This window comes from Molothrus aeneus, chromosome 30 (genome assembly GCF_037042795.1).
Source record: "Molothrus aeneus isolate 106 chromosome 30, BPBGC_Maene_1.0, whole genome shotgun sequence".
Classification (NCBI taxonomy): Eukaryota; Metazoa; Chordata; class Aves; order Passeriformes; family Icteridae; genus Molothrus; species Molothrus aeneus.
The window spans coordinates 1,506,611-1,529,290 of NC_089675.1; the positions used below are offsets into that span (position 1 = coordinate 1,506,611).

At 55.8% G+C, this 22,680-nt stretch overlaps 2 protein-coding genes and 1 non-coding gene across 6 annotated transcripts; 2 read left to right on the forward strand and 1 right to left on the reverse strand.

Moving 5' to 3' along the window:
• Positions 1 to 521: 521 nt before the first annotated feature.
• Positions 522 to 603, forward strand: TRNAS-CGA (transfer RNA serine (anticodon CGA)). The gene has a single exon. It is a non-coding gene; the product is annotated as a tRNA-Ser (tRNA).
• A 1,608-nt stretch (positions 604 to 2,211) lies between these two features.
• RNF41 (ring finger protein 41) lies at positions 2,212 to 16,762 on the reverse strand. 2 transcript variants are annotated; one of them, XM_066567652.1, is made up of 7 exons: positions 16,666 to 16,762; positions 15,345 to 15,460; positions 12,150 to 12,262; positions 10,185 to 10,456; positions 8,721 to 8,856; positions 7,322 to 7,425; positions 2,212 to 5,165 (listed from the first exon to the last, which is right to left on the reverse strand). In XM_066567652.1, exons 3-7 carry the CDS (start codon positions 12,237 to 12,239, stop codon positions 4,814 to 4,816), a joined length of 954 nt encoding a protein of 317 aa, XP_066423749.1. In that variant the 5' UTR covers positions 12,240 to 12,262; positions 15,345 to 15,460; positions 16,666 to 16,762; the 3' UTR covers positions 2,212 to 4,813. The 2 variants fall into 2 exon arrangements, with proteins under 2 accessions (XP_066423749.1, XP_066423750.1); XM_066567653.1 differs by lacking the exon at positions 16,666 to 16,762 and adding an exon at positions 16,501 to 16,518.
• A 144-nt stretch (positions 16,763 to 16,906) lies between these two features.
• On the forward strand, positions 16,907 to 22,122 carry NABP2 (nucleic acid binding protein 2). Of its 3 annotated transcripts, none has more exons than XM_066567649.1 (7): positions 16,907 to 16,959; positions 18,304 to 18,396; positions 18,475 to 18,613; positions 19,451 to 19,522; positions 20,208 to 20,289; positions 20,979 to 21,045; positions 21,687 to 22,122. In XM_066567649.1, exons 2-7 carry the CDS (start codon positions 18,318 to 18,320, stop codon positions 21,818 to 21,820), a joined length of 573 nt encoding a protein of 190 aa, XP_066423746.1. In that variant the 5' UTR covers positions 16,907 to 16,959; positions 18,304 to 18,317; the 3' UTR covers positions 21,821 to 22,122. The 3 variants fall into 3 exon arrangements, with proteins under 3 accessions (XP_066423746.1, XP_066423745.1, XP_066423744.1); XM_066567648.1 differs by lacking the exon at positions 16,907 to 16,959 and adding an exon at positions 16,970 to 17,090; XM_066567647.1 differs by lacking the exon at positions 16,907 to 16,959 and having other exon boundaries at positions 17,103 to 18,396.
• Positions 22,123 to 22,680: the final 558 nt, after the last annotated feature.

Consider the following 22,680-nt stretch of genomic DNA (forward strand, 5'->3'; position numbering starts at 1 on the left):
TGGTCCCGCTGCCCGTTACCGGCCCCGCCGCCCGCAAGTGCGACAAGAGAGGCACGACAAGAAGAAATGGGTTCAAATCTCAAGAAATTGGGTTTAGACGGGAGATTGGGAGGAAATTCCTTCCTGGGAGGGTGGGGAATGGATTTCCCAGAGCTGCCGTGGGTGCCCCAACCCTGGAGGTGTCGCAGGCCGGGTTGGACGGGGTTTGGAGCAGCCCGGGACGGGGGAAGGCGGGGGTGGAAAGGGAAGGGCACCGGAGGCAGCACCAGAACGGCACCGGGCACTGAGCACCAAGTCGGGCATTGAGCACCAAGCCGGGCACCGAGCACCGAGCACCAGGCATTGATCACTAGGCTGGGCACCGGGCACTGAGCACCAAACCGGGCATTGAGCACCGGACACCGAGCACCGGGCATTGAGCACCAAGCGGGGCACCGGGCACCGGGCACCGGGCACCGGGCGGGGCGGGGAGCGGCGGCGGGGCCGGGTCTATACGGAGCGCGGCGGTCGGAGGCGCGAGAGTCACGGTGGCCGAGTGGTTAAGGCGTTGGACTCGAAATCCAATGGGGTTTCCCCGCACAGGTTCGAATCCTGTCCGTGACGCCACGCTCCCTTTTGCTGGTGGGCGACACGCGTGGGAGCTCTCCCGGTAACGGCGAGCATACGGTGCTCCCTCCGGTACCGGCTCTTTTAACAGCGGGGATGACACAGCCTCAGCCTCCGGTACCGGCTCTTTTAACGGCGGGGACATCACGGATTCCCCAAGCCCCGGTACCGGCTCTTTTAACAGCGGGGATGACACAGCCTCAGCCTCCGGTACCGGATCTTTTAACGGTGGGGACAGCAGGGAAGACACAGCCTCAGCCTCCGGTACCGGCTCTTTTAACGGTGGGGACATCACGGAGCCTCCCGCCCGCCGGTAGCGGCTCCTTTAACGGCAGGAACAGCGGGGAAGACACAGTCTCAGCCTCCGGTACCGGCTCCTTTAACGGCAGGAACATCACGGATTCCCCAAGCCCCGGTACCGGCTCTTTTAGGGGCGGGAAGAGTGGGGAAGACACAGCCTCAGCCTCCGGTACCGGCTCTGTTAACGGGGGTAACCATAGGGATCCTCGCTCGGTTACCGGCTCTTAACGGCGGCAAAGCACGCGCTCTGCCTCCGGTACCGGCTCCTTTAACGGCGGGAACATCACGGATTCCCCAAGCCCCGGTACCGGCTCTTTTAGGGTTGGGAATAATGGGGAACCCCCTCTAATGCAGGCTCCTTTAATGGGGTGGGAGCAGCAGGGACCCCCCAGCCCCGGTACCGACGCTTTTAGGGGTAGTGACCCCCCCAGTCCCAGCCCCAGCTCTTTTAGGGGTAGTGACCTCCCCAGTCCCAGCCCCAGCTCTTTTTGGGGTGGGGACCCCCCAGTCCCAGCTCTTTTCGGGGTGAGGATGCCCCAATCCCAGTCCCAGCTCTTTTCGGGGTAGGGACCCCCCAATCCCAGCTCTTTTTGGGGTGGGGACCCCCCAGTCCCAGTCCCAGCTCTTTTAGGAGTAGGGACAGTGGGGACCCTCCAGTCCCAGCTCCTTTTGGGGTGGGGACCCTCAGCCCCAGCTCTTTTTAGGGTGGGAACAGTGGGAACCCCCCTTTATGACCTTTTTAAGGGCAGAAGTGGGAACCCCACTCCGGGTCCTGCTCTTTTAGGGGTGGAGACCCCCCCATTCCCATTCCCAGCTCTTTTAGGGGTAGGGACCTCCCAATCCCAGCTCTTTTAGGGGTGGGGACCCCCCATTCCCATTCCCAGCTCTTTTTGGGGTGGGGACCTCCCAATCCCAGCTCTTTTAGGGGTGGGGACCCCCCATTCCCATTCCCAGCTCTTTTTGGGGTAGGGACCTCCCAATTCCAGCTCTTTTAGGGGTAGGGACCCCCCATTCCCAATCCCAGCTCTTTTAGGGGTGGGGACCCCTCTGTCCCAGCTCCTTTTGGGGTGGGAACAGTGGGGACCCCTCTTTTTGGGGAGCACATTTGGGGGGGCTCCGGGGCAGGGGGAACCCCCCAGGACCCTCAGCCACCCCCATTCCCTCTCAGTAGTGACATTTATTAATCCCCAAATCCCCCCAGCATGGGGAGAACAGCCCCAAACCCACCCATTTTTACCCCAAAACTGAGCCCCCTCTGACACGGGGAGGGTTTTGGGGTGCAGGAGGACGCCCCCAAAATGGGGATAAAGCAACCAGAATTTTGTTTATTGATCACTTCAATCCCTGCCTCCTGCCGGATCTGCCGGGAGGAGAAACAATGGTAAAAAAAAAAAAATTGAAATAAATGCAAATAAATTAAATTAAATTCCCAATGAGTCCCACGGACCCAGGCCAGAGGTGCCTGCCCACGGTTACATGGAAAATCAAATAAAAAGGGAGAGTAAAAATAAGAAAAGGTCAAAAAAAAAAAGAAAAAAGAATGAAGTACAAAAAAAAAAATTAAAAATACAGAACCACAATCACGAATGTCTGGAAAAATAACACCAAGGGTGGAGAGAGCAGAGGCAAACACGGATTGGGAGGAGGTGGGAGATGCTCCCGGGGTCAGGGGATGGGGCATGCACGAAAAGAAGGGGACAGGAGGGTCCCCAGGGCCGAGGAGCCCCCACTGCAGGGCTGGGGACACCGGCAGTGCCCATTTGGGGACACCTGGCCAGGTGGAAACTGCAGAGAGGAGATGGAGCTTGAGGGGTTTGGGGGACCCCCGAGGGGTCTGGAGCCCCCACTCCCCCCTCTTGGAACAGGGTGAGCTGAGCTGGGTTTGGAACGGCTCCAATCCAGAAGGGAACCCCAAAAATCCGAGTCCAGGGAACCCCAAAATTCCGAGTCCAGGGAAACCCAAAATTCTGAGTCCAGAGAACCCCAAAAAATCCAAGTCCAGAGAACCCCAAAAAATCCGAGTCCAGAGAACCCCAAAATTCCGAGTCCAGGGAACCCCAAAATTCCAAGTCCAGGGAAGCCCCGCTGTCCTGAGGAGGATTTTTTCAGATCTCCAGGTTTTCATGCTGTGAGGGAAAACCACAAACCCTAAAAACCAAAGTTCAAGGAACCCCCACCATCCTGAGGTGGGGGAACCGTTGATTTTTTTTTTTTTTTTCCCAGATCTTCTCGTCATGAGCAAAAATCACAACCCCAAAAACCCAAATCCAGGGAACCCCCACTGTCCTGAGTTGGATTTTTGTCAGATCTCCACGCTGTGATCAAAAATCACAACCCCAAAATTCCAAATCCAGGGAACCCCCATTGTCCCTGAGTGGATTTTTTTTTTGGATCTCCATGCCATGAGCAAAAATCACAACCCCAAAATCCCAACTCCAGAAAACCCCCACCATCCCATGGTGAATTTTTCGCAGATCTCCTCCATGGCATGAGTGAAAAATCACAAACCCTGAAAGTCCAGGAAACCCCTGCCATCCCAGAGTTGGATTTTTCTCAGATGTCTTCCACTCTGTGAGCAAAAATCACAACCCCAAAAACCCAAATCCAGGAAATCCCCACCATCCCCGAGCTGGATTTTTCTCAGATTTCCACGCCATGAGTGAAAATCATGAACCCCAAAACCCCAAATCCAAGTTGGATTTTTCTCAGATCTCCTCCATGCCATGAGTGAAAATCACGAAAACCCTAAAAGTCCAGGAAACCCCTGCCATCCCAAGGTGGATTTTTCTCAGATTTCCACGCCATGAGCAAAAAACCCAAGTCCAGGAAACCCCCACTGTCCTGAGTTGGATTTTTTTTTGGATCTCTACGTCCTGACCAAAAATCACAACCCCAAAATGCCAACTCCAGAAAACCCCTGCGTGGATTTTTCTCTAGGTGGATTTTTCTCAGATCTCCTCCATGGCATGAGTGAAAATCACGAACTCTAAAAATCCAAGTCCAGGAAACCCCTGCCATCCCAAGGTGGATTTTTCTCAGATTTCCACGCCATGACCAAAAATCACAACCCCAAAAACCCAACTCCAGGGAACCCCCACCGTCCCGAGTCGGATTTTTTTGGATCTCTATGTCATGATGAAAAATCACAACCCCAAAATGCCAACTCCAGAAAACCCCTGCCATCCCTAGGTGGATTTCTCTCAGATCTCCTCCATGGCATGAGTGAAAATCACGAACCCTAAAAACCCAAATCCAGGAAATCCCCACCATCCCAGAGCTGGATTTTTTTGGGTCTCCACGCCATGAGCGAAAATCACAACCCCAAAAATCGAAGTCCAGGAAACCCCTGCCATCCCAGAGCTGGATTTTTTTCAGCTCTCCTCCATGACATGAATGAAAATCACAAACCCTAAAAGTCCAAGAAACCCCTGCCACTTGGAGTTGGATTTTTTTCACATCTCCTCCACACAAAAAGCACCCACGAGCAAAAAACCCAACTCCAGGAAACCCCTGCCATGCTGAGATGGATTTTTCTCAGATGTCTTCCACTCTGTGAGCAAAAATCACAACCCCAAAATCCCAACTCCAGGGAACCCCCACCATCCCGAGTCGGATTTTTTTGGATCTCTACGTCATGACCAAAAATCACAACCCCAAAATGCCAACTCCAGGGAACCCCTACCATCCCGAGTCGGATTTTTTTGGATCTCTATGTCATGATGAAAAATCACAACCCCAAAATCCCAACTCCAGAAAACCCCTGCCATCCCAAGGTGGATTTCTCTCAGATCTCCTCCATGCCACGAGCAAAAATCCCAACTCCAGAACACCCCCACTTGTCCCAAGCTGGATTTTTTCCCCATCTCCTCCACCAACCCCCTCCTCTCCACCCCTAGGCGAACTCCTCTCATATCTCCTCCACTCCGTGAGCGAAAATCATGACGAGCCCCGGCTCCAGCACCATGTCCTCTCCCATGTGCTGGTTCTCGCAGGCCATCACCACCACGGCCTGCTTGCCGGGGATGCGTTTGGCCACGTAGTTCTCGTAGTATCTGCGGTTCATCTGCCTGGTCTCCAGCGTGGCCAGCCCCTGGGGCCAGTTGCGCTCGTGGGCGTTCTCGATGAGCTCGTTGGTGATGGAGGCCGGGCAGCCGCTCTCCACCAGCGAGCGTTTGATGACGGCCTGAAGGACGGCGTCCGGCGTGGAGATCATGCCGCCCCAGCGCGTCACCCGCGCCGGCTGCAGGGAGTTCACCCACCTGGGGGGACATAATGGGGTCAGGGACGGGGGATTGGGGTGGGATTGTGGGGGTTCAGACAGCTGGGGGGACATAATGGGGTCAGGGATGGGGGATTGGGGTGGGACTGTGGGGGTTCACCCAGCTGGGGGGACACAGCAGGGTCAGGGATGGGGGTTTGAGGTGGGACTGTGGGGGTTCAGCCAGCTGGGGGGGGATAACAGGGTCAGGGATGGGGGATTGGGGTGGGATTGTGGGGGTTCACCCACCTGGGGGGACATAATGGGGTCAGGGATGGGGGTTTGAGGTGGGACTGTGGGGGTTCAGACAGCTGGGAGGGGATAACAGGGTCAGGGATGGGGGATTGGGGTGAATTTGTGGGGGTTCACCCAGCTGGGGGGACATAATGGGGTCAGGGATGGGGATTGGGGTGGGACTGTGGGGGTTCACCCACCTGGGGGGACACACGGGGTCGGGGATGGGGGTTTGGGGTGGATTTGTGGGGCTTCAGCCAGCTGGGGGGACATAATGGGGTCAGGGATGGGGGATTGGGGTGGGACTGTGGGGGTTCACCCAGCTGGGGGGACATAATGGGGTCAGGGACAGGGGTTTGAGGTGGGACTGTGGGGGTTCAGCCAGCTGGGAGGGGATAACGAGGTCAGGGATGGGGGATTGGGGTGAATTTGTGGGGGTTCACCCAGCTGGGGGGACATAACAGGGTTGGGGATGGGGGATTGAGGTGGGACTGTGGGGGTTCACCCAGCTGGGGGACACACGGGGTCGGGGATGGGGGTTTGGGGTGGATTTGTGGGGGTTCAGACAGCTGGGGGGACATAATGGGGTCAGGGATGGGGGATTGGGGTGGGACTGTGGGGGTTCACCCAGCTGGGAGGGGATAATGGGGTCAGGGATGGGGGATTGGGGTGAATTTGTGGGGGTTCACCCAGCTGGGGGGACATAATGGGGTCAGAGATGGGGGTTTGGGGTGGATTTGTGGGGGTTCAGACAGCTGGGGGGACACAGCGGGGTCAGGGATGGGGGTTTGGGGTGGATTTGTGGGGGTCCAGCCAGCTCAGGACACTCAGAGGGGTCAGGGATGGGGTGGGATCATGGAATTTCCCTCAAAAATCATCAAATTTCCCTCAAAAACCAGCAAATTTCCCTCAAAAATAATAGAATTTCCCTCAAAAATCAATTAATTTCCCTCAAATAAAGATGAATTTCCCTCAAAAAACAACGAATTTCCCTCAAAAAACAATTGATTTCCCCCAAAATCCACAAATTTCCCCCCAAACCTAAAAATTTCCCTCAAAAATCAACAAATTTCCCTCAAAAAGTAACAATTTCCCTCAAAAATCAACTAATTTCCCTCAGAAATAAACAAATTTCCCTCAGAAATAAACAAATTTTCTCCCAAAACCTACAAATTTCCCTCAGAAATCAATGAATTTCCCTCAAAAATCAATGAATTTCCTTCAAAATATGACAAATTTCCCTCAAAAATCAATGAATTTCCCTCAAAAATAACAAATTCCCCCCAAAACCTACAAATTTCCCTCAAAACCCCACAAGTTTCCTTCGAAAAATGCCAATTTCCTTCAAAAATCGACAAATTTTCCTCAAAAACTGATTATGAATTTCCCTCAAAAATCAACGAATTTCCCTCAAAAATGAACAAATTTCCCCCCAAAAATTAACAAATTTCCCCCCAAAACCTACAATTTTCCCTCAAAAACTGATTAATTTCCCTCAAAAAATTACGAATTCCCCCCAAAACCTACAAATTTCCCTCAAAAATCAACAAATTTCCCCCCAAAACCTACAAATTTCCCTCAAAAATCAACAGATTTCCCTCAAAAATTAACAAATTTCCCCCAAAAACTGATTAATTTCCCTCAAAAAATTACGAATTCGCCCCCAAAACCTACAAATTTCCCTCAAAAATCAACAGATTTCCCTCAAAAATTAACAAATTTCCCCAAAAAACTGATTAATTTCCCTCAAAAATTAACAAATTTTCCCCAAAAACTGATTAATTTCCCTCAAAAAATTACAAATTTCCCCCCAAAACCTACAAATTTCCCTCAAAAATCAACAGATTTCCCTCAAAAAACAACGAATTTCCCTAAAAAAAACAACGAATTTCCCTCAAAAGCCCCCAAAGGCCCCGCACTCACTCCAGGATCTCGTTGTACTCGATGGTCTCCTCCAGGTTCTGCAGGTTGGGGTTGACGCTGCGGATCGCCCTCATGTAGGCCTTGAGCAGCTGGATGTCCCTCTTCTGCCAAAGTAGGGAAAAAATAGAATTTGGAATGAGAATTACCTCTTTTTTCCCCTTTTTTTTGTGAGGATTTTGGTGTCCAAGCATCAAAAATTTTCCTTTTTTTTTTTTTTTTCCTCGTTTTTTGGTGCCTAACAACCCAAACCCGCCCCTTGTTTTTTTTCCTTTTAATCTTACAAAGATAATAAATACAAATGTAAACATTAATAAAAACTTTGAATGAAGATGTCAAAACAGACAAAACTCATTAGAACAATAAATAATGATTACTACCGGATTTAACTTATATCCTTTAAATAAATCAGATCTTTTACAACATAAAAAATTACTGCAGAGCCCCACTCAACCCACTGCTCCGCTCAGCACATTTTTTTGCTGGTTTTTTGGGATTTTTTTGTTATTTTGGGATTTCTGAAGTCCCTGGTGTGGCCCAACCACCCCCTGCAGAGCCACACTCAACCCACCCCTCCCCAAAGCCTTTTTGGGGGGATTTTTTTGAGATTTTTTGGGGATTTTGGGACTCCTGGAGCCCCTGGCATGGCCTAGCCCAATCCCACAGAGCCACACTCAACTCACAACTCCCCAAAGCCTTTTTTGGGGGATTTTTTTGAGATTTTTTTGGGATTTCTGGAATCCCTGATGTGGCCCAACCAACCCCTGCAGAGCCACACTCAACCCACACCTCTCCAAAGCCTTTTTTGGGGGATTTTTTTTGGATTTTGGGATTCCTGGAGCCCCCGGCATGGCCTAGCCCAATCCCACAGAGCCACACTCAACTCACAACTCCCCACAGCCTTTTTTGGGGGATTTTTTTGAGATTTTTTTGGGATTTCTGGAATCCCTGATGTGGCCCAACCAACCCCTGCAGAGCCACACTCAACCCACACCTCTCCAAAGCCTTTTTTGGGGGATTTTTTTTGGATTTTGGGATTCCTGGAGCCCCCGGCATGGCCTAGCCCAATCCCACAGAGCCACACTCAACTCACACCTCCCCACAGCCTTTTTTTCCCCTTTTATTTTTAATTTTAGTGTCCAAACCTCCCAACCTTCCCCTTCCCAGCCCAATCCCACAGAGCCACACTCAACTCACATCTCCCCACAGCCTTTTTTTGGGGGGGATTAAGGAATTTTTTGAGGGTTTTTTTTTGGCGATTTTGTGATTTCTAGAGCCCCTAGCATGGCCTAGCCCAATCCCACTCAGCCCACACCTTTCCCCAACCACTTTTTCCCCCATTTTTTTTTGGGATTTCAGTTCCCAACACCCCAAACCTGCCCTTGCAGGTGCTGCTGCCCACCTGCTCTGCCAGCTGGTGCTTGTGCTCGGCCGAGGTTTTCTCCAGCTCTGCAATCCTCGTCTGCTGCTGCTGCACCACCGAGCGCAGGTGCTTGATGCAGTTGTGGTTGGGCAGCTCGTCCTTGGGCATCTCCAACCTGCCAGCAGAGGGGAAAAAAGGTGGAGACATCAATTTAGGGGAATTTACACCTCCCAGAGGTAACTCAGGTGTAGAAAGGATCTGAGTGTCAGGCTGGAGGAGGATTTGGGGGATAAATGGGGTTTTTCTGCTCTGCTGCCTTCCTGAGGAGTTCTCAAGCCTGGCAGCTCTTTCCAGGAGGAAATTCCTGCTGAGGTCCAACTTGAACCTCTCCTGGAGGTGTCCCATCCCATGGCCATCCCAGGGTCCATCCTGTGCCCATTCCATGACCGTCCTGTGCCCATCCCCATGCCAATGTCCATCCCAGGGCCATTCCTTTGGCCATTCCATGGCAACCCTGTGTCCATCCCATGGCCATCCTGTGTCCATCCCAGCGCCCATCCTATGTCCATCCCCATGCCAATGTCCATCCCAGGGCCATTCCTGTGGCCATTCCATGGCCATGCCAATGTTCATCCCAGTGCCCATTCCTGTGCCCATCCTGGGTTCATCCCCATCCCATGTCCATCCCAGTGCCCAGACTGTGCCAGTTCTATGTGTCCGTCCCCATCCTATGACCATCCCCATCCTGTGTCCATCTCATGTCCATCCCAGGGCCATTCCCATGCCCATCCCAGGACCATCTTGTGTCCATCCCAGTGTCCATCCTGTGCCCATTCCATGGCCATCTTGTGTCCATCCCAGAGCCATTCCTGTGCCTGTTCCATGCCCATCCCATGTCCATCCCCACCCCGTGTCCATCTCAGTGCCATTTGTGTGCCCATCCCATGTCTGTGTCCATCCCACGTCCATCCCCATCCCATGACCATCCCCATTCCATGACCATCCCACGCCCACCCTGTGTCCATCCCAGTGCCCATTCCTGTGCCTATCCCAGGGCTATTCCATGTCCATCCTCATCCCAGGACCATCTGTGTCCATCCCCACCCCATGTCCATCCCAGTGACCATCCCCACCCCATGTCCATCCCAGTGACCATTCCTGTGCCTATCCCAGGGCCATTCCATGTCCATCCCCATCCTGTATCCATCCCATCCCCATCCTGTGTCCATCCCAAGCCCATCCAGTGTCCATCCCATCCCCATCCTGTGTCCATCCCATGCCCATCCTGTGCCCATCCCATCCCCACCCCGTGTCCATTCCAGTGCCCACCCCGTGTCCATCCCCATCCTGTGTCCATCCCAAGCCCATCCTGTGTCCATCCCATGCCCATACTGTGACCATCCCATGTCTATCCCCATCCCATCCCCACCCCGTGTCCATCCCAGTGCCCACCCCACGCCCATCCCCACCCCATGCCCATCCCCATCCCGTGCCCGCCCTCACCCGCATCCCTGCTCGCAGGTGACGGGGCGCTTGGGGTTGTGCTCGCAGTCGTTGAGGTGAGCCATGAGGTTGTCGAGGCGCACCACGGCCGTGCAGCCGAAGACGGCGTTGTCGCAGGTGATCTGCAGCTTGGAGAGCATGTTCCGCATGATCCGCGGCACCGGGCGCAGGTGGGCCACCGTCACCACGCTGCGGTCCACGGGGCACGTCTGCTGCTGCGAGAACCACTGCGTGATGCAGGCATTGCAGAAGGCGTGCTCGCAGTGCGGGGCCTGCGGGGAACGGCAAGGGTCACGCGGGATGGGGTGGAGAAACCTCCCAGGACACCGAGGACAAGGTGGGCTCAGTCTCCGGGAGAGCCCTGAGTGCCACCTCTGCTGGTTCAGTCATGGGATTGATCGTGGGATCACTCATGGGATCACTCATGGAATGGTTGGGTTGGGGAAACCTCCCAGGGCACCGAGGCCAAGGTGGGCTCAATCTCCAGGAGAGCTCTAAGTGCCACCTCTGCTCCTTCACTCATGGGATCACTCATGGGATCACTCGTGGGATCATTCCATAGAATGGGTGGGTTGGGGAAACCTCCCAGGGCATCGAGGCCAAGATGGGCTCAATCTTCAGGAGAGCTCTAAGTGCCATCTCTGCTCGTTAAGTCATGGGATTGATCATGGGATTGACCATGGGATCATTCATGGAATCCCTCATGGAGTCACTCATGGAGTCATGCATGGAATGGTTGGGTTGGGGAAACCTCCCAGGGCACCGAGGCCAAGGTGGGCTCAATCTCCAGGAGAGCCCTGAGTGCCACCCCTGCTGGTTCAGTCATGGGATTGATCATGGGATCACTCATGGGATTGATCATGGGATTGATCATGGAATGGTTGGGTTGGGGAAACCTCCCAGGGCATTGAGGCCAGGCTGGGACTGATCTCCAGGAGAGCTCTAAGTGCCATCTCTGCTCATTTAGTCATGGGATTGATCATGGGACCATTCATGGAATCCCTCATGGAGTCATGCATGGAATGGTTGGGTTGGGGAAACCTCCCAGGGCATCGAAGCCAAGATGGGCTCAATCCCTAGGAGAGCTCTGAGTGCCACCTCTGCTCCTCCAGTCATGGCATTGATCATGGCATTGATCATGGCATTGATCATGGGATCATTCATGGAATGGTCGGGTTGGGGAAACCTCCCAGATTGTCAAGGCCAAGATGGACTCGATCTCCAGGAGAGCCCCGAGTGCACCTCCACTTCTTCAGTCATGGGATTGATCATGGGATCACTCATGGGATCATTCCATAGAATAGTTCCATGGGATCACTCCATAGAATGCTTGGGTTGGGGAAACCTCCCAGGGCATCGAAGCCAGGCTGGGACTGATCTCCAGGAGAGCTCTAAGTGCCATCTCTGCTCGTTTAGTCATGGGATTGATCATGGGATTGACCATGGGATCATTCATGGAATCCCTCATGGAGTCACTCATGGAGTCATGCATAGAATGGTTGGGTTGGGGAAACCTCCCAGGGCATCGAAGCCAAGATGGGCTCAATCCCTAGGAGAGCTCTGAGTGCCACCTCTGCTCCTTCAGTCATGGCATTGATCATGGGATCAATCATGGAACCATTCATGGAATCCCTCATGGAGTCATGCATGGAACGGCTGGGGTTGGGAAAACCTCCCAGATTGTCAAGGCCAAGATGGACTCGATCTCCAGGAGAGCCCTGAGTGCCACCTCTACACCCACCATGTCCCACACCATGCCCAGGTGGGTCCTACCTGCACCCACCCTGTCCCCAGGTGGGTCCTACCTGCACCCACCCTATCCCCAGGTGGGTCCTACCTGCACCCACCCTACCCCCAGGTGGGTCCTACCTGCACCCACCCTATCCCCAGGTGGGTCCTACCTGCACCCACCCTGTCCCCAGGTGTGTCCTACCTGCACCCACCCTGTCCCCAGGTGGGTCCTACCTGCACTGGCTCCTCCAGGACCCCACTGCAGATGGGGCAGATCAGGTCCTCGTCCACGTCCCCCTGGAACCGAGCCACATCATACCCCATCGCTCGTCACCGGCGCCAGAACCCTGCGGGGCAAAACGCGTCAGGGACACCCAGGATGGGGCAAACCCTTGGGGTTTGAGTCAAACCTGAATCTCCCTGGGGTCCCCTGGGTCAGGGATGGGGAGGGATTTGGGTTCCTTGGGGGTTTTGGGTATTCCCAGAGCCATTCCAGGCCCTGGGATTGGGATTTGAAGGCCAAGGTCTTACAGGGAAAGGATTTCTGAGTCAAACCTGAATCTCCCTGGGGTCCCCTGGGTCAGGGATGGGGAGGGATTTGGGTTCCCTGGGGGTCTTGAGTCTTCCCAGAGCCATTCCAGCCCCTGGGATTGGGATTTGAAGGCCAAGGTCCTACAGGGAAAGGATTTTTAAGTCAAATCTGTTTCTTCTGGAGCTCCTTTGGCTCCATGGGGAAGTATTTGGGTGTCTTGGGGACTGGAGCTTTTTGGGTCTTCCCAGAGCCATTCCAGCCCCTGGGATTGGGATCTACCAGGGTTTGAAGTCCAAGGTCCTACAGGAAAAGGTTGGGAAGGGTTTTCAAATCCCCAGTCCTGGGAACCCAAATCCCAATCCTGGGAACCCCAACCTTAAATCCTAACCCTGAATTTCCTATTTGTGGGTTTGATTTGGGGTTCTTGGGGTGGTTTTGGGGTGGTTTATTTGATTTGCGGAGCTGGGCACGTCAGGCTTTGGGCATGGAAACGTTTCCAGCCTGGCATTCCCAGGAAATTCCCTTCTCCAGCCCCTTCCCAGCTCAGCGTTCCCAGGAAATTCCCTTCTCCAGCCCCTTCCCTTCAGCATTCCCAGGAAATTCCCTTCTCCAGCCCCTTCCCAGCTCAGCATTCCCAGGAAATTCCCTTCTCCAGCCCTTTCCCCTCCTCCAGGGCCGGCCTTGAGCTCTGCCCCGGCCGTTGCCGCTCCCGGGGCCCCTCCCCGACATCAAAGGCGGTGACAGAGCGGTGACAAAGGCGGTGACAAAGGCCCGATAAGGAGTCCCTGGAGTCCCCACCCCAAACCCCAACGGGAGGGGCAGGAGAGGGGAGGGGAGGGCGGGGGGTGGGGGAGGACACCGGGACAGGGCCCCGGGAGCTGGGAGGGGACCTGGGAATTCCAGCTGTGCAGGGCAGAAATTCCAGCTGTGCAGGGCAGAAATTCCAGCTGTGCCCACCCCTGGAATTCCAGCTGTGAGGGGCCCTGGGAATTCCAGCTGTGCCCAGCTCAGGGGGACGGGTCAGGCCTGGCCTTGCTGCTGTTCCACATCCAGATGTGGCCTCCCAAACACATCCATCTGTGCCGAGCTCCTGCGCCCTGTCCCTGCCCAGATGTGCCCCAGCCGAGGAGCAGAGCCGGTGACAGAGGGACAGATGTGACCCCGTGTCCCCACCGTGGCACAGGAGGGACTTTGTCCCCTCCCTGTCCCCAGAGCAGCTCCAGGTCCCTCCTTTAATCCCAAAAATCCCCTGGGAAAAAAAAAACCCACGGCCCCAGGGGCTGATAAGGAGCAGGGGCTGATAAGGACCAACGGCTGCTCCCGGGGCCTGGAACGGCCCCAAATCCCAGCCCAGCCCTTCCCACGGGATCGGGGCAGCTGGGGAGGCTCCTCTGGAGGGCTCTGGAAAATTCCCTGAGAGAATCAGGTGTTCCCAGAAAATTCCCTGCAGGGAAAGGGGTTCCCAGAAATGCAGAGACAGGAACAGCTCCGGGAACAGCCCCTCCTCCCATCCCAAAACTCCTCTGGGATCTTCCCAAAACCCAAAACCCTGGGATCTCCCCAGGCTCATCCCAAAACTCCTCTGGGATCGCACCAGGCTCTTCCCAAAGCTCTGGGAACTTCCCAAAGCTCTGGGATTGCACCAGGCACATCCCAAAATTCCTCTGGGATCTTCCCAAAACCCAAAACTCCTCTGGGATCTCATCAGGTTCATCCCAAAACTCCTCTGGGATCTCCTCAGAATGGAAAAAGGAGGGATTGGAAGAATTCCCATGGGGAAAAAAAGGGAAGGATTGGAGGAATTCCTAAAAAAGGAAAAAAATTGGAAATGGAAAAGGAAAAAAGGAGGGATTGGAGGAATTCCCATGGGGAAAAAAAGGGAAGGATTGGAGGAATTCCTAAAAAAGGAAAAAATTGGAAATAAAGGAAAAGGAAAAAAGGAGGGATTGGAGAAATTCCCAAAAAAGGAAAAAAGGAAAGAACAGGAAAAGGAAAAGAGGAAGAATTGAAGGAATTCCTATGGGAAAAAGGAACAAGGAAAGGAAAAAGAAAGAAGGAAAGACTGGAGGAATTCCCATGGGAAAAGAAAAGGAAAAAGGAAAATTATTGAAGGAATTCCTATGGAAAAAGAAAAGGATTGGAAAAGGAAAAAGAAAAAAAAGGAAAGATTGAAGGAATTCCCATGGGAAAAAATGGAAGGATTGGAGAAATTTCGAAAAAGGAAAAAGGAAAAGGAAAATAAGGGAAGGAAGGATGGGAGGAATTCCCCAAAAAATGGAAAGAACGGGAAAAGGAAAAGGGGAAGGATTGGGGGAATTCCCATGGGAAAAAGGAAAGGAAAAGGAACAATGGAAGGATTGGAGGAATTCCCAAAAAAGGAAAAAGGAAAGAACAGGAAAAGGGTAAAGGAAAAGGGGAAGGATTGGAGGAATTCCCATGGAAAAAAAAAAGAAGGATTGGAGAAATTTTGAAAAAGGAAAAAGGAAAAGGAAAATAAGGGAAGGATGGGAGGAATTCCCAAAAAAAGGAAAAAGGAAAGAACAGGAAAAGGAAAAAAGGAAGGATTGGAGAAATTCCCCAAAAAAAAAGGAAAAAGGAAAGAACAGGAAAAGGGAAAAGGAACAAAGGAAGGATTGAAGGAATTCCCATGGGAAAAAGGAAAGGAAAAGGAACAAAGGAAGGATTGGAGGAATTCCCAAAAAAAGGAAAAAGGAAAGAACAGGAGAAGGGAAAAGGAACAAAGGAAGGATTGGAGGAATTATTGGAGGAATTCCCATGAAAATGGACCTGGATTTACCTCCCGTGGCAGAATTAAAGAACAGGAAAAGGGTAAAGGAAAAAAGGAAGGATTGGAGGAATTATTGGAGGAATTCCCATGAAATTGGACCTGGATTTACCTCCCGTGGCAGAATTCCTCCTGGCAGGACTCGGGGCTGCGCTGGCCTCACTCTGTGCAGGGAATTCCTCCCCAAATTCTCCCATTTTTCCCTCTCCTCTCCCGCAGGGCGTGGATCTGATCCCAAAAAAAGAGAAAAAAAAAAAAAAAAAAAAAAAAACAAAACAGGAAAATCAGGAAAGGTCGATTTCCATATGGAATTCCCAACTATGAGGAGAAATTCCCTCCCCCTGTGCTGATTTCATGGGAATTTTGGGAATAATGGAGCCCCCAGGCAGCCTTGGAGAGGAATCCAGGCTCAGAAATTTGGGAATTCCAGCCCCATTCCCAGTGGGATTCAGGCTCAGAAATTTGGGAATTCCAGCCCAGTAGAATCCAGGGATTCGGGTTCAGAAATTTGGGGATTTCAACCCCATTCCCACTGGGATCCACACTCAGAAATTTGGGAATTATGACCCCATTCCTGCTGGAACCAAAGCTCAGAAATTTGGGAATTCCAGCCCAGTGGGATCCAGGAATTCACATTCAGAAATTTGGGAATTCCAGCCCTCTTCCCAGTGGGATCAAAGCTCAGAAATTTGGGAATTCCAGCCCAGCAGGATTAGAGGGATCCATACTTGGCTTTTTGGGAATTCCAGCCCCATTCCCTGTGGATTCTTCTGGATTTTCCCCCAAATTAATTTTAGATTTTCCCCAAAATTTCTCTGGAATTTCCCCCCAATTTCTATAGATTTTCCTCAAAAAATATTTGGATTTTTCCCAAATTTCTCTGGACTTTCCCCAAATTCTTTCAGCCTGACCCCTGAATTCCTGGGGATTGTTCCCCAAACTCCTCTGAATTATTCTCCAATTTCTTCTGGGATTATTCCTCAAATTCCCCCGAATTATTTCCAAAATTCTTTCAAATAATTCCCAAAATTCCTCAAAATTATTCCCAAAATTTTTCTCGATAATTCGAAGGAATTTTTCCCAAATTCCTTCGAATTATTCGCAAAATTCCCTTGGATTTTTCCCCCAAAATCCTCGGGATTTTCCCCAAAATTCCTCGGGATTTCTCCCAAATTCCCTTTCCGCTCTCCCATTCCCGGACAATTCCCAACCGGAGCCGTTCCCGGTTCCCATCCCCGGTGCCTCCGTTCCGTTTCATTCCCCGGTACCGACACCACCCCGAGGTTCCTCCTCGAACCGTGAGCCCCCCGGGGGCTCTCCCGGTCTCCTCCATGGACGTTCCCCCGCTCCTCCCGCGGCCTCTCCCGGTTCTCCCGGTGCTACCGGGACCGCCCCGGGGGCCTCTCCGGTGCCTCCCCCACAGCCGCACGTACCGCGGGCGGCGGGCCCGGCCCGCTCGGGGCCGCTCGGGGCTCAGCGGCGGCCGCGGCCTCCTCCCGGTGCCGCCGCCCGGCCCCGCCGCACCGGAAGTGCCGCGCCGGAAGTGCCGCTCTGGCCGGAACTCGGTGGTAGGGGCGGTGTGGAGTGGGCGTGGCTTATCCCCATAATCCCGCCCTCTCTGCATCGCTATTGGTTAGAAGCGCAGCGCGTCACGCTCCACCCCGTGCTCTGATTGGCTGCGCTGCGGACTTCCGGGAGCGCCCGCGGCGGCGGCGGCGCCGTGCCCGGTGAGGGGGGAGGGAGCTGCGAGCGCCCCCTGGTGGCGGGACGGGAGCGCGGCCCCGCTCCCGCTCCCGCTCCCGCTCCCGGTCCCGGTCCTGGTTCTGCTCCCGGTCCCGGTGGCCCCGGAGTGCCGTCCGTGCGTAGCCCCGTTCCCGCGGTCCCGTTCCCGGTGTCCCGGCGGCCCCCGCGCTCTGGTGGTCCCGGTTCCCCGCAGGGATGCTCGCGGTGTTCCGTCCCTCTCGGTGCTGCCTTCGCGTTGCCGTTCGCGGTGTCTCGTTCTTACCGTGGCGTTCCCGGTGTCCGGTGCTGGCCGGTTCCCGGTGGTTCCATCCCCGCTGTCCGGTCCCCGGTGGTCCCGTCCCTGCGGTCCCCGTGTCCAGCAGCGATGTCCCCATGGGCCACCCCCGGGTCCCGCGGTCCCGGTGTCCCGGTCCCACATCCCGGTGTCCCCTCCCGGTGTCCCATTCCAGGTGTCCCGGTCCCAATGTCCCGTTCCCGGTGTCCCCCACCCGGTGTCCCGGTCCCACATCCCGGCTGTCCCATCCCGCTCCCTGCGGGACGGTCCCGGGGCTGCCACCACCGGTGTCCCTCGGTCCCCGGAGTCCCCCATGTTCTGTCCCCGGTGTCCCCTCGGTCCCTTGTCCCCGGTGTCCCACTCCCTCCCCCGTGTCCCGCCGGTTCCCGCTGTCCCCTCCCCATTCCCGATGTCCCCCCGGTCTCCAGTGTCCCCTCCAGTGTCCCCAGTGTCCCCGCGGGTCCCATTCCGTGTCCTCTCAGTGCCACTCCCTGTCCCACTGGTGCCTTTGGTGCCCCGTCCCCTCTGTCCCCATGGGTCCCATTCCGTGTCTCCACTGTCCCCACGAGTGCCACTCCCTGTCCCCTTGGTGCCACTCACTGTCCCCTCAGTCCCCTCAGTGTCCCCTCAGTGACACTCAGTGTCCCCCATGTCCCCTCAGTGTCCCCTCAGTGTCCCTGCTGTCCCCTCAGTCCCCCCTGTGTCCCCTCAGTGTCCCCTCCCTGTCCCCTCAGTGCCACTCCATCCCCTCAATGTCCTCTCAGTCCCCTCAGTGTCCCCTTAGTGCCCTCTCTGTCCTCTCAATGTCCCCTGTGTCCCCTCAGTGTCCCCTCAGTGTCCCTGCTGTCCCCTCAGTGTCCCCCATGTCCCCTCAGTCCCCCCGTGTCCACTCAGTCTCCCCCGTGTCCCCTCAGTGTCCCTCGTGTCCCCTCAGTGTCCCCCATGTCCCCTCAGTGTCCCTGCTGTCCCCTCAGTGTGCCCCATGTCCCCTCAGTGTCCCTGCTGTCCCCCCCGTGTCCCTGCTGTCCCCTCAGTGTCCCCCGTGTCCCCTCAGCCCGCGCTGCCACCATGAGCTCCGAGACTTTGGTCAAGGACGTCAAACCCGGCCTCAAGAACCTCAACCTGATCTTCATCGTGCTGGAGACGGGTGAGTGCCACCCCCGGTGTCCCCTGCTGTCCCCCGTGACCCCCGTGACCCCTCCCGTGACCCCCATGACCCCTCCAGGCCGGGTCACCAAGACCAAGGACGGCCACGAGGTTCGGACGTGCAAAGTGGCCGACAAGAGCGGCAGCATCAACATCTCGGTGTGGGACGATGTGGGGAACCTGATCCAGCCTGGGGACATCATCCGCCTCACCAAGGGGTACAGGGGACACTGGGGACACCTGGGGACACCTGGGGACACTGGGGAGGGGATTTGGGGGAAAATTGGGGGGAAAATGGGGTGGATTTGGGGAAAATCTGGGGCGATGTGGGGAACCTGATCCAGCCTGGGGACGTCATCCGCCTCACCAAGGGGTACAGGGGACACCTGGGGACACTTGGGGACACCTGGGGACACTGGGGAGGGGATTTGGGGAAAAATTGGGGATAATTTTGGGGAAAATTGGGGGTATTTGGGGCGATGTGGGCAACCTGATCCAGCCGGGAGACATCATCCGCCTCACCAAGGGGTACTGGGGACACCTGGGGACACCTGGGGGTGGATTTGAGGGAAAATTGGGGGAAATTTGGGGTGGATTTGGGAAAAATCTGGGGCAATTTGGGGGAAATGAGGGAGAATTTGGGGGAAACTTAGCGGGGATTGGGGGGAAATTTTGGGATGGATTTGGGGGAAAATTGGGGGAGATTTGGGAAAAAAATGTGGGGATTTGGGGCAAATTTGGGGGTGGATTTGGGGGAAATGAGGGAGAATTTGGGGGAAACTTAGCGGGGATTTGGGGGAAAATTTGGGGGGTTTGGGGGAAACTTGTGGGAATTAGGGGCAAATTTGGGGGTGGATTTGGGAAAAATTTGTGGGGATTTGGAGCAAATTTGGGGGTGGATTTAGGGGAAATTAGGGAGAATTTGGGGGAAATTTAAGGGAAAATTTGGGGAAAATTTAGCGGGGATTTGGGGGAAATTTGGGGATGGATTTGGGGGAAAATTGGGGGATATTTGGGGTGGGTTGCCTGACCTTCCCCATCCTCCTCATCCTCAGCTACGCCTCCGTCTTCAAGGGCTGCCTGACGCTCTACACCGGCCGAGGGGGGGACCTGCAGAAGATTGGGGAGTAAGGAGGGGGTTTTTGGGGTGGTTTTGGGGTTTTTGGGGGGGTTTTGAGGTTTTTGGGGGGGTTCTGGGGTCGAGGGGACCTCAAATCCCCAAATTGCCCCAAATCCCCACAAATTCACCCAAACTGCCCCACAAAATCCCCCCTAAGTTTCTCCCAAATTCTTCCTGATTTCCCCCAAATTGCCCCCAATTTTTCCCAAATCCACCCCAAATCTCTCCCAATTTTCCCCCAAATCCACCCCCAAATTTCCCCAAAATCCCCATCAACTTTCCCCCAAATCCTCCCAAATTTCCCCCAAATTCTCCTTAATTTCACCCAAATCCACACTCAAATTTCCCCCAAATCCCCACAAATTTGCCCCAAATCTCCCTTAAATTTCCCCCAATTCTCTCCCAAATCTGCCCCAAATTTGCCCCAAATCCCCACAAATTTTTCCCAAATCCACCCCAAATTTCCCCCAAATCCCCACCAAGGTTTCCCCCAAATTGCCCCAAATTTCCCCCAAACCCCCCAAATTTCCCCCAAATCCCCACCAAGTTTCCCCCAAACTCCCCCTAATTTCCCCCAAATCTGCCCCCAAATCCCCACAAATTTGCCCCAAATCTCCCTTAGATTTCCCCCAATTTCCCCCGAATGTGCCCCAAACCCCCCAGATTTGCCCCAAACCCCAAAATCCCCGCAGGTTCTGCATGGTTTACTCCGAGGTGCCCAACTTCAGCGAGCCCAACCCCGAGTACGTGGCACAGCAGGCGCAGGGCAAGGGGGTGAGTTTGGGGTGTCAGGGGGGGATCACCCCAATTTCCCCTGATTTTGACCCAAATCCTTATGAATTTACCCAAAATCCCCACGAATTTACCCCAAATCCCCGCGAATTTACCCCAAATCCCACAAAATTTACCCCAAATCCCCACGAATTTGACCTACCCCCCCCCCAAATTTCCCCCAAATCCCCACCAAGTTTCCCCCAAATCCTCCGCAATTTCCCCCAAATCCACCCCCAAATTTCCCCCAAATCCCCACAGATTTACCCCAAATTTCTCCCAAATCTCCCCAAAATTTCCCTCAATTCTCCCCCAAATTACCCTGAGTTTTCCCCAAATTTCCCTTGAATTTCCCTCAGATTTCTCCCATATCCTCCCCCAAATTTCCCCCAATTCCTCTTAAATTTCCCCAAATCCCGCCCCAAAATTTCCCCCAAATTTCCCCAAATTTTCCTTGAGTTTCCCTCAAATTTCTCCTGTATCCTCCCCCAAATTTCCCCAAATCCCACCACCTAAAATTTCCCACAAATCCCCCCAAATTTTTACAAACCCCCCAAATCCCCCCAAATTTTCCTCAAAATCCCCCAATTTCCCTCGAATTTCCCCAGATTTCCCAAAAATCCCCCAATTTCCCTCGGATTCCCCCCAAACCCCCCCTCTGTGACACTCGGGGTTCTCCATCCCCTCCCCAGGCCCCACCCGACGGCTCCGCCCCGGCAGCTCCGCAGCCGCCCCCGGGCCCCCCCGCCGCCCCCCCAGGTTGGTACCGCCCCCCGACCCCCCCGGTAACGCCCCCCCCTCACCTCCCGGTACCCCCCATATGCCCCCGGTACCCCCCGGTACCCCCCCCTCACCTCCCGGTACTGCCCCGGTACCGCCCCGGTGCACCCCCCTCACTTCCCGGTACCCCCCCATACCCCCCTGTTACCCCCCCAGTACCCCCCGGTACCCCCCCCTCACCTCCCAATATCCCCCGGTATCCCCCGTACCCCTCCCAGTACCCCCCCGGTACCCCCCCCTCACCTCCCGGTACCCCGGTACCCCCCCCCCCCGTTACCCCCTGGTACCCCCGGTACCCCCCCCTCACCTCTCAATATCCCCCGGTATCCCCCGTACCCCTCCCGGTACCCCCCCGGTACCCCCCGGGACCTCCCCCTCACCTCTCGGTACCCCCCCATACCCCTCTCGGTACCCCCGGTACCCCCCCCCTTCACCTCCCGGTACCCCCTCCCCCGGTACCCCCCATACGCCCCCGGTACCTCCCGGTACCCCCCCCTCACGTCCCAAGATCCCCCGGTATCCCCCCCCCCCCGTTACCCCCCGGGACCTCCCCATCACCTTACATTACCCCCCGGTACCCGCCCCCGGTACCCCCCCCCTCACCTCCCGGTTCCCCGCAGCCCCCGAGAGCCAGAACGGGAACGGGCTGAGCCCGGGGGGCCCCCCCGCGCACCCCCCGAGCGGCCGCATCACCCGCAGCCAGCCCGGCCCCGTCAGCAACGGCAAAGAGACCCGGAGGAGCGGCAAGAGATAACGGGGACCCCCCCGGGACCCCCCCGGGACCTCACCGGGACATCCCCGGTACCGCCACAACCGGGGGGGGGTCCCCGGTTCCCCAAGGCCGTAACGGGGAGGGCGTGCCCGGTGTCCTGCACTCCCCACCGGATCCCCTCGGGACCCCCCCCCCGGTACCGCCACAACCGGGGGGGTCCCCGGTTTCCCCAATCCCAAAGTTCCCGGTGTCCCTCCGGTGCTCGGGGGTCCCGGGGGGCTCCATCCGGTGCCCCCCCGCTCCCCACCCCATATCGGGAGGCGTTAATAAAGAACCGAGCTCTGCCCCCGCCTCAGCGGCTCTGCCCGGACCCCTCCGGGACATCCCCGGTACCGCCACAACCGGGGCATCCCCGGTTCCCCAAGCCCGTAATGGGGAGACGGTTCCCGGTGGACCCGGGGCTGGTCCGGACCCCCCCCTCCGGTGCTCGGGGGTCCCGGGGGGCTCCATCCGGTGCCCGCCCCATATCGGGATGCGTTAATAAAGAACCGAGCTCTGCCCCCGCCTCAGCGGCTCTGCCCGGACCCCTCCCCGCGGCCCCTCCCGGTACCGGGGCCGGCTGGGAGCAGCTCCGGGCTGACCCTTGGCCCCCCCCGGGTCGGGCGCGACGGGCGCGGGACGGGCTCGGGGACAGCGAGGGGACACCGGGGGCTCAGGTGGGACCGGGAGGGGTCCCGCGGGTGGGGGGGGGGCGTAGCCAAACGGGGCTGGGGGGGCTCCGGTGAGGGCGGGGACCCCGTGAGGTGCGGGGAGCGATGGGGGGGGGACGGGGACACCGGGGCGGAGGCTCCGGGGATTTCCCGGTGTCGCACGTGGAGGGGGGGGGGGCGGCCACCCCGGTT

Excerpts from the sequence above, each read along its gene's own strand:
- RNF41 (XM_066567652.1), bottom strand. The coding sequence starts at position 12,239 with ATGGGGTATGATGTGGCTCGGTTCCAGGGGGACGTGGACGAGGACCTG. Across the intron at positions 7,426-8,720 it reads AGCACCAGCTGGCAGAGCAG|AAGAGGGACATCCAGCTGCT; the intron begins GTGGGCAGCAGC and ends CTACTTTGGCAG. Across the intron at positions 5,166-7,321 it reads GAGTACAACGAGATCCTGGA|GTGGGTGAACTCCCTGCAGC; the intron begins GTGAGTGCGGGG and ends ATGTCCCCCCAG.
- NABP2 (XM_066567647.1), top strand. The coding sequence starts at position 17,340 with ATGTCCCCATGGGCCACCCCCGGGTCCCGCGGTCCCGGTGTCCCGGTC. Across the intron at positions 19,523-20,207 it reads GACCTGCAGAAGATTGGGGA|GTTCTGCATGGTTTACTCCG; the intron begins GTAAGGAGGGGG and ends AAATCCCCGCAG. Across the intron at positions 20,290-20,978 it reads AGCAGGCGCAGGGCAAGGGG|GCCCCACCCGACGGCTCCGC; the intron begins GTGAGTTTGGGG and ends TCCCCTCCCCAG.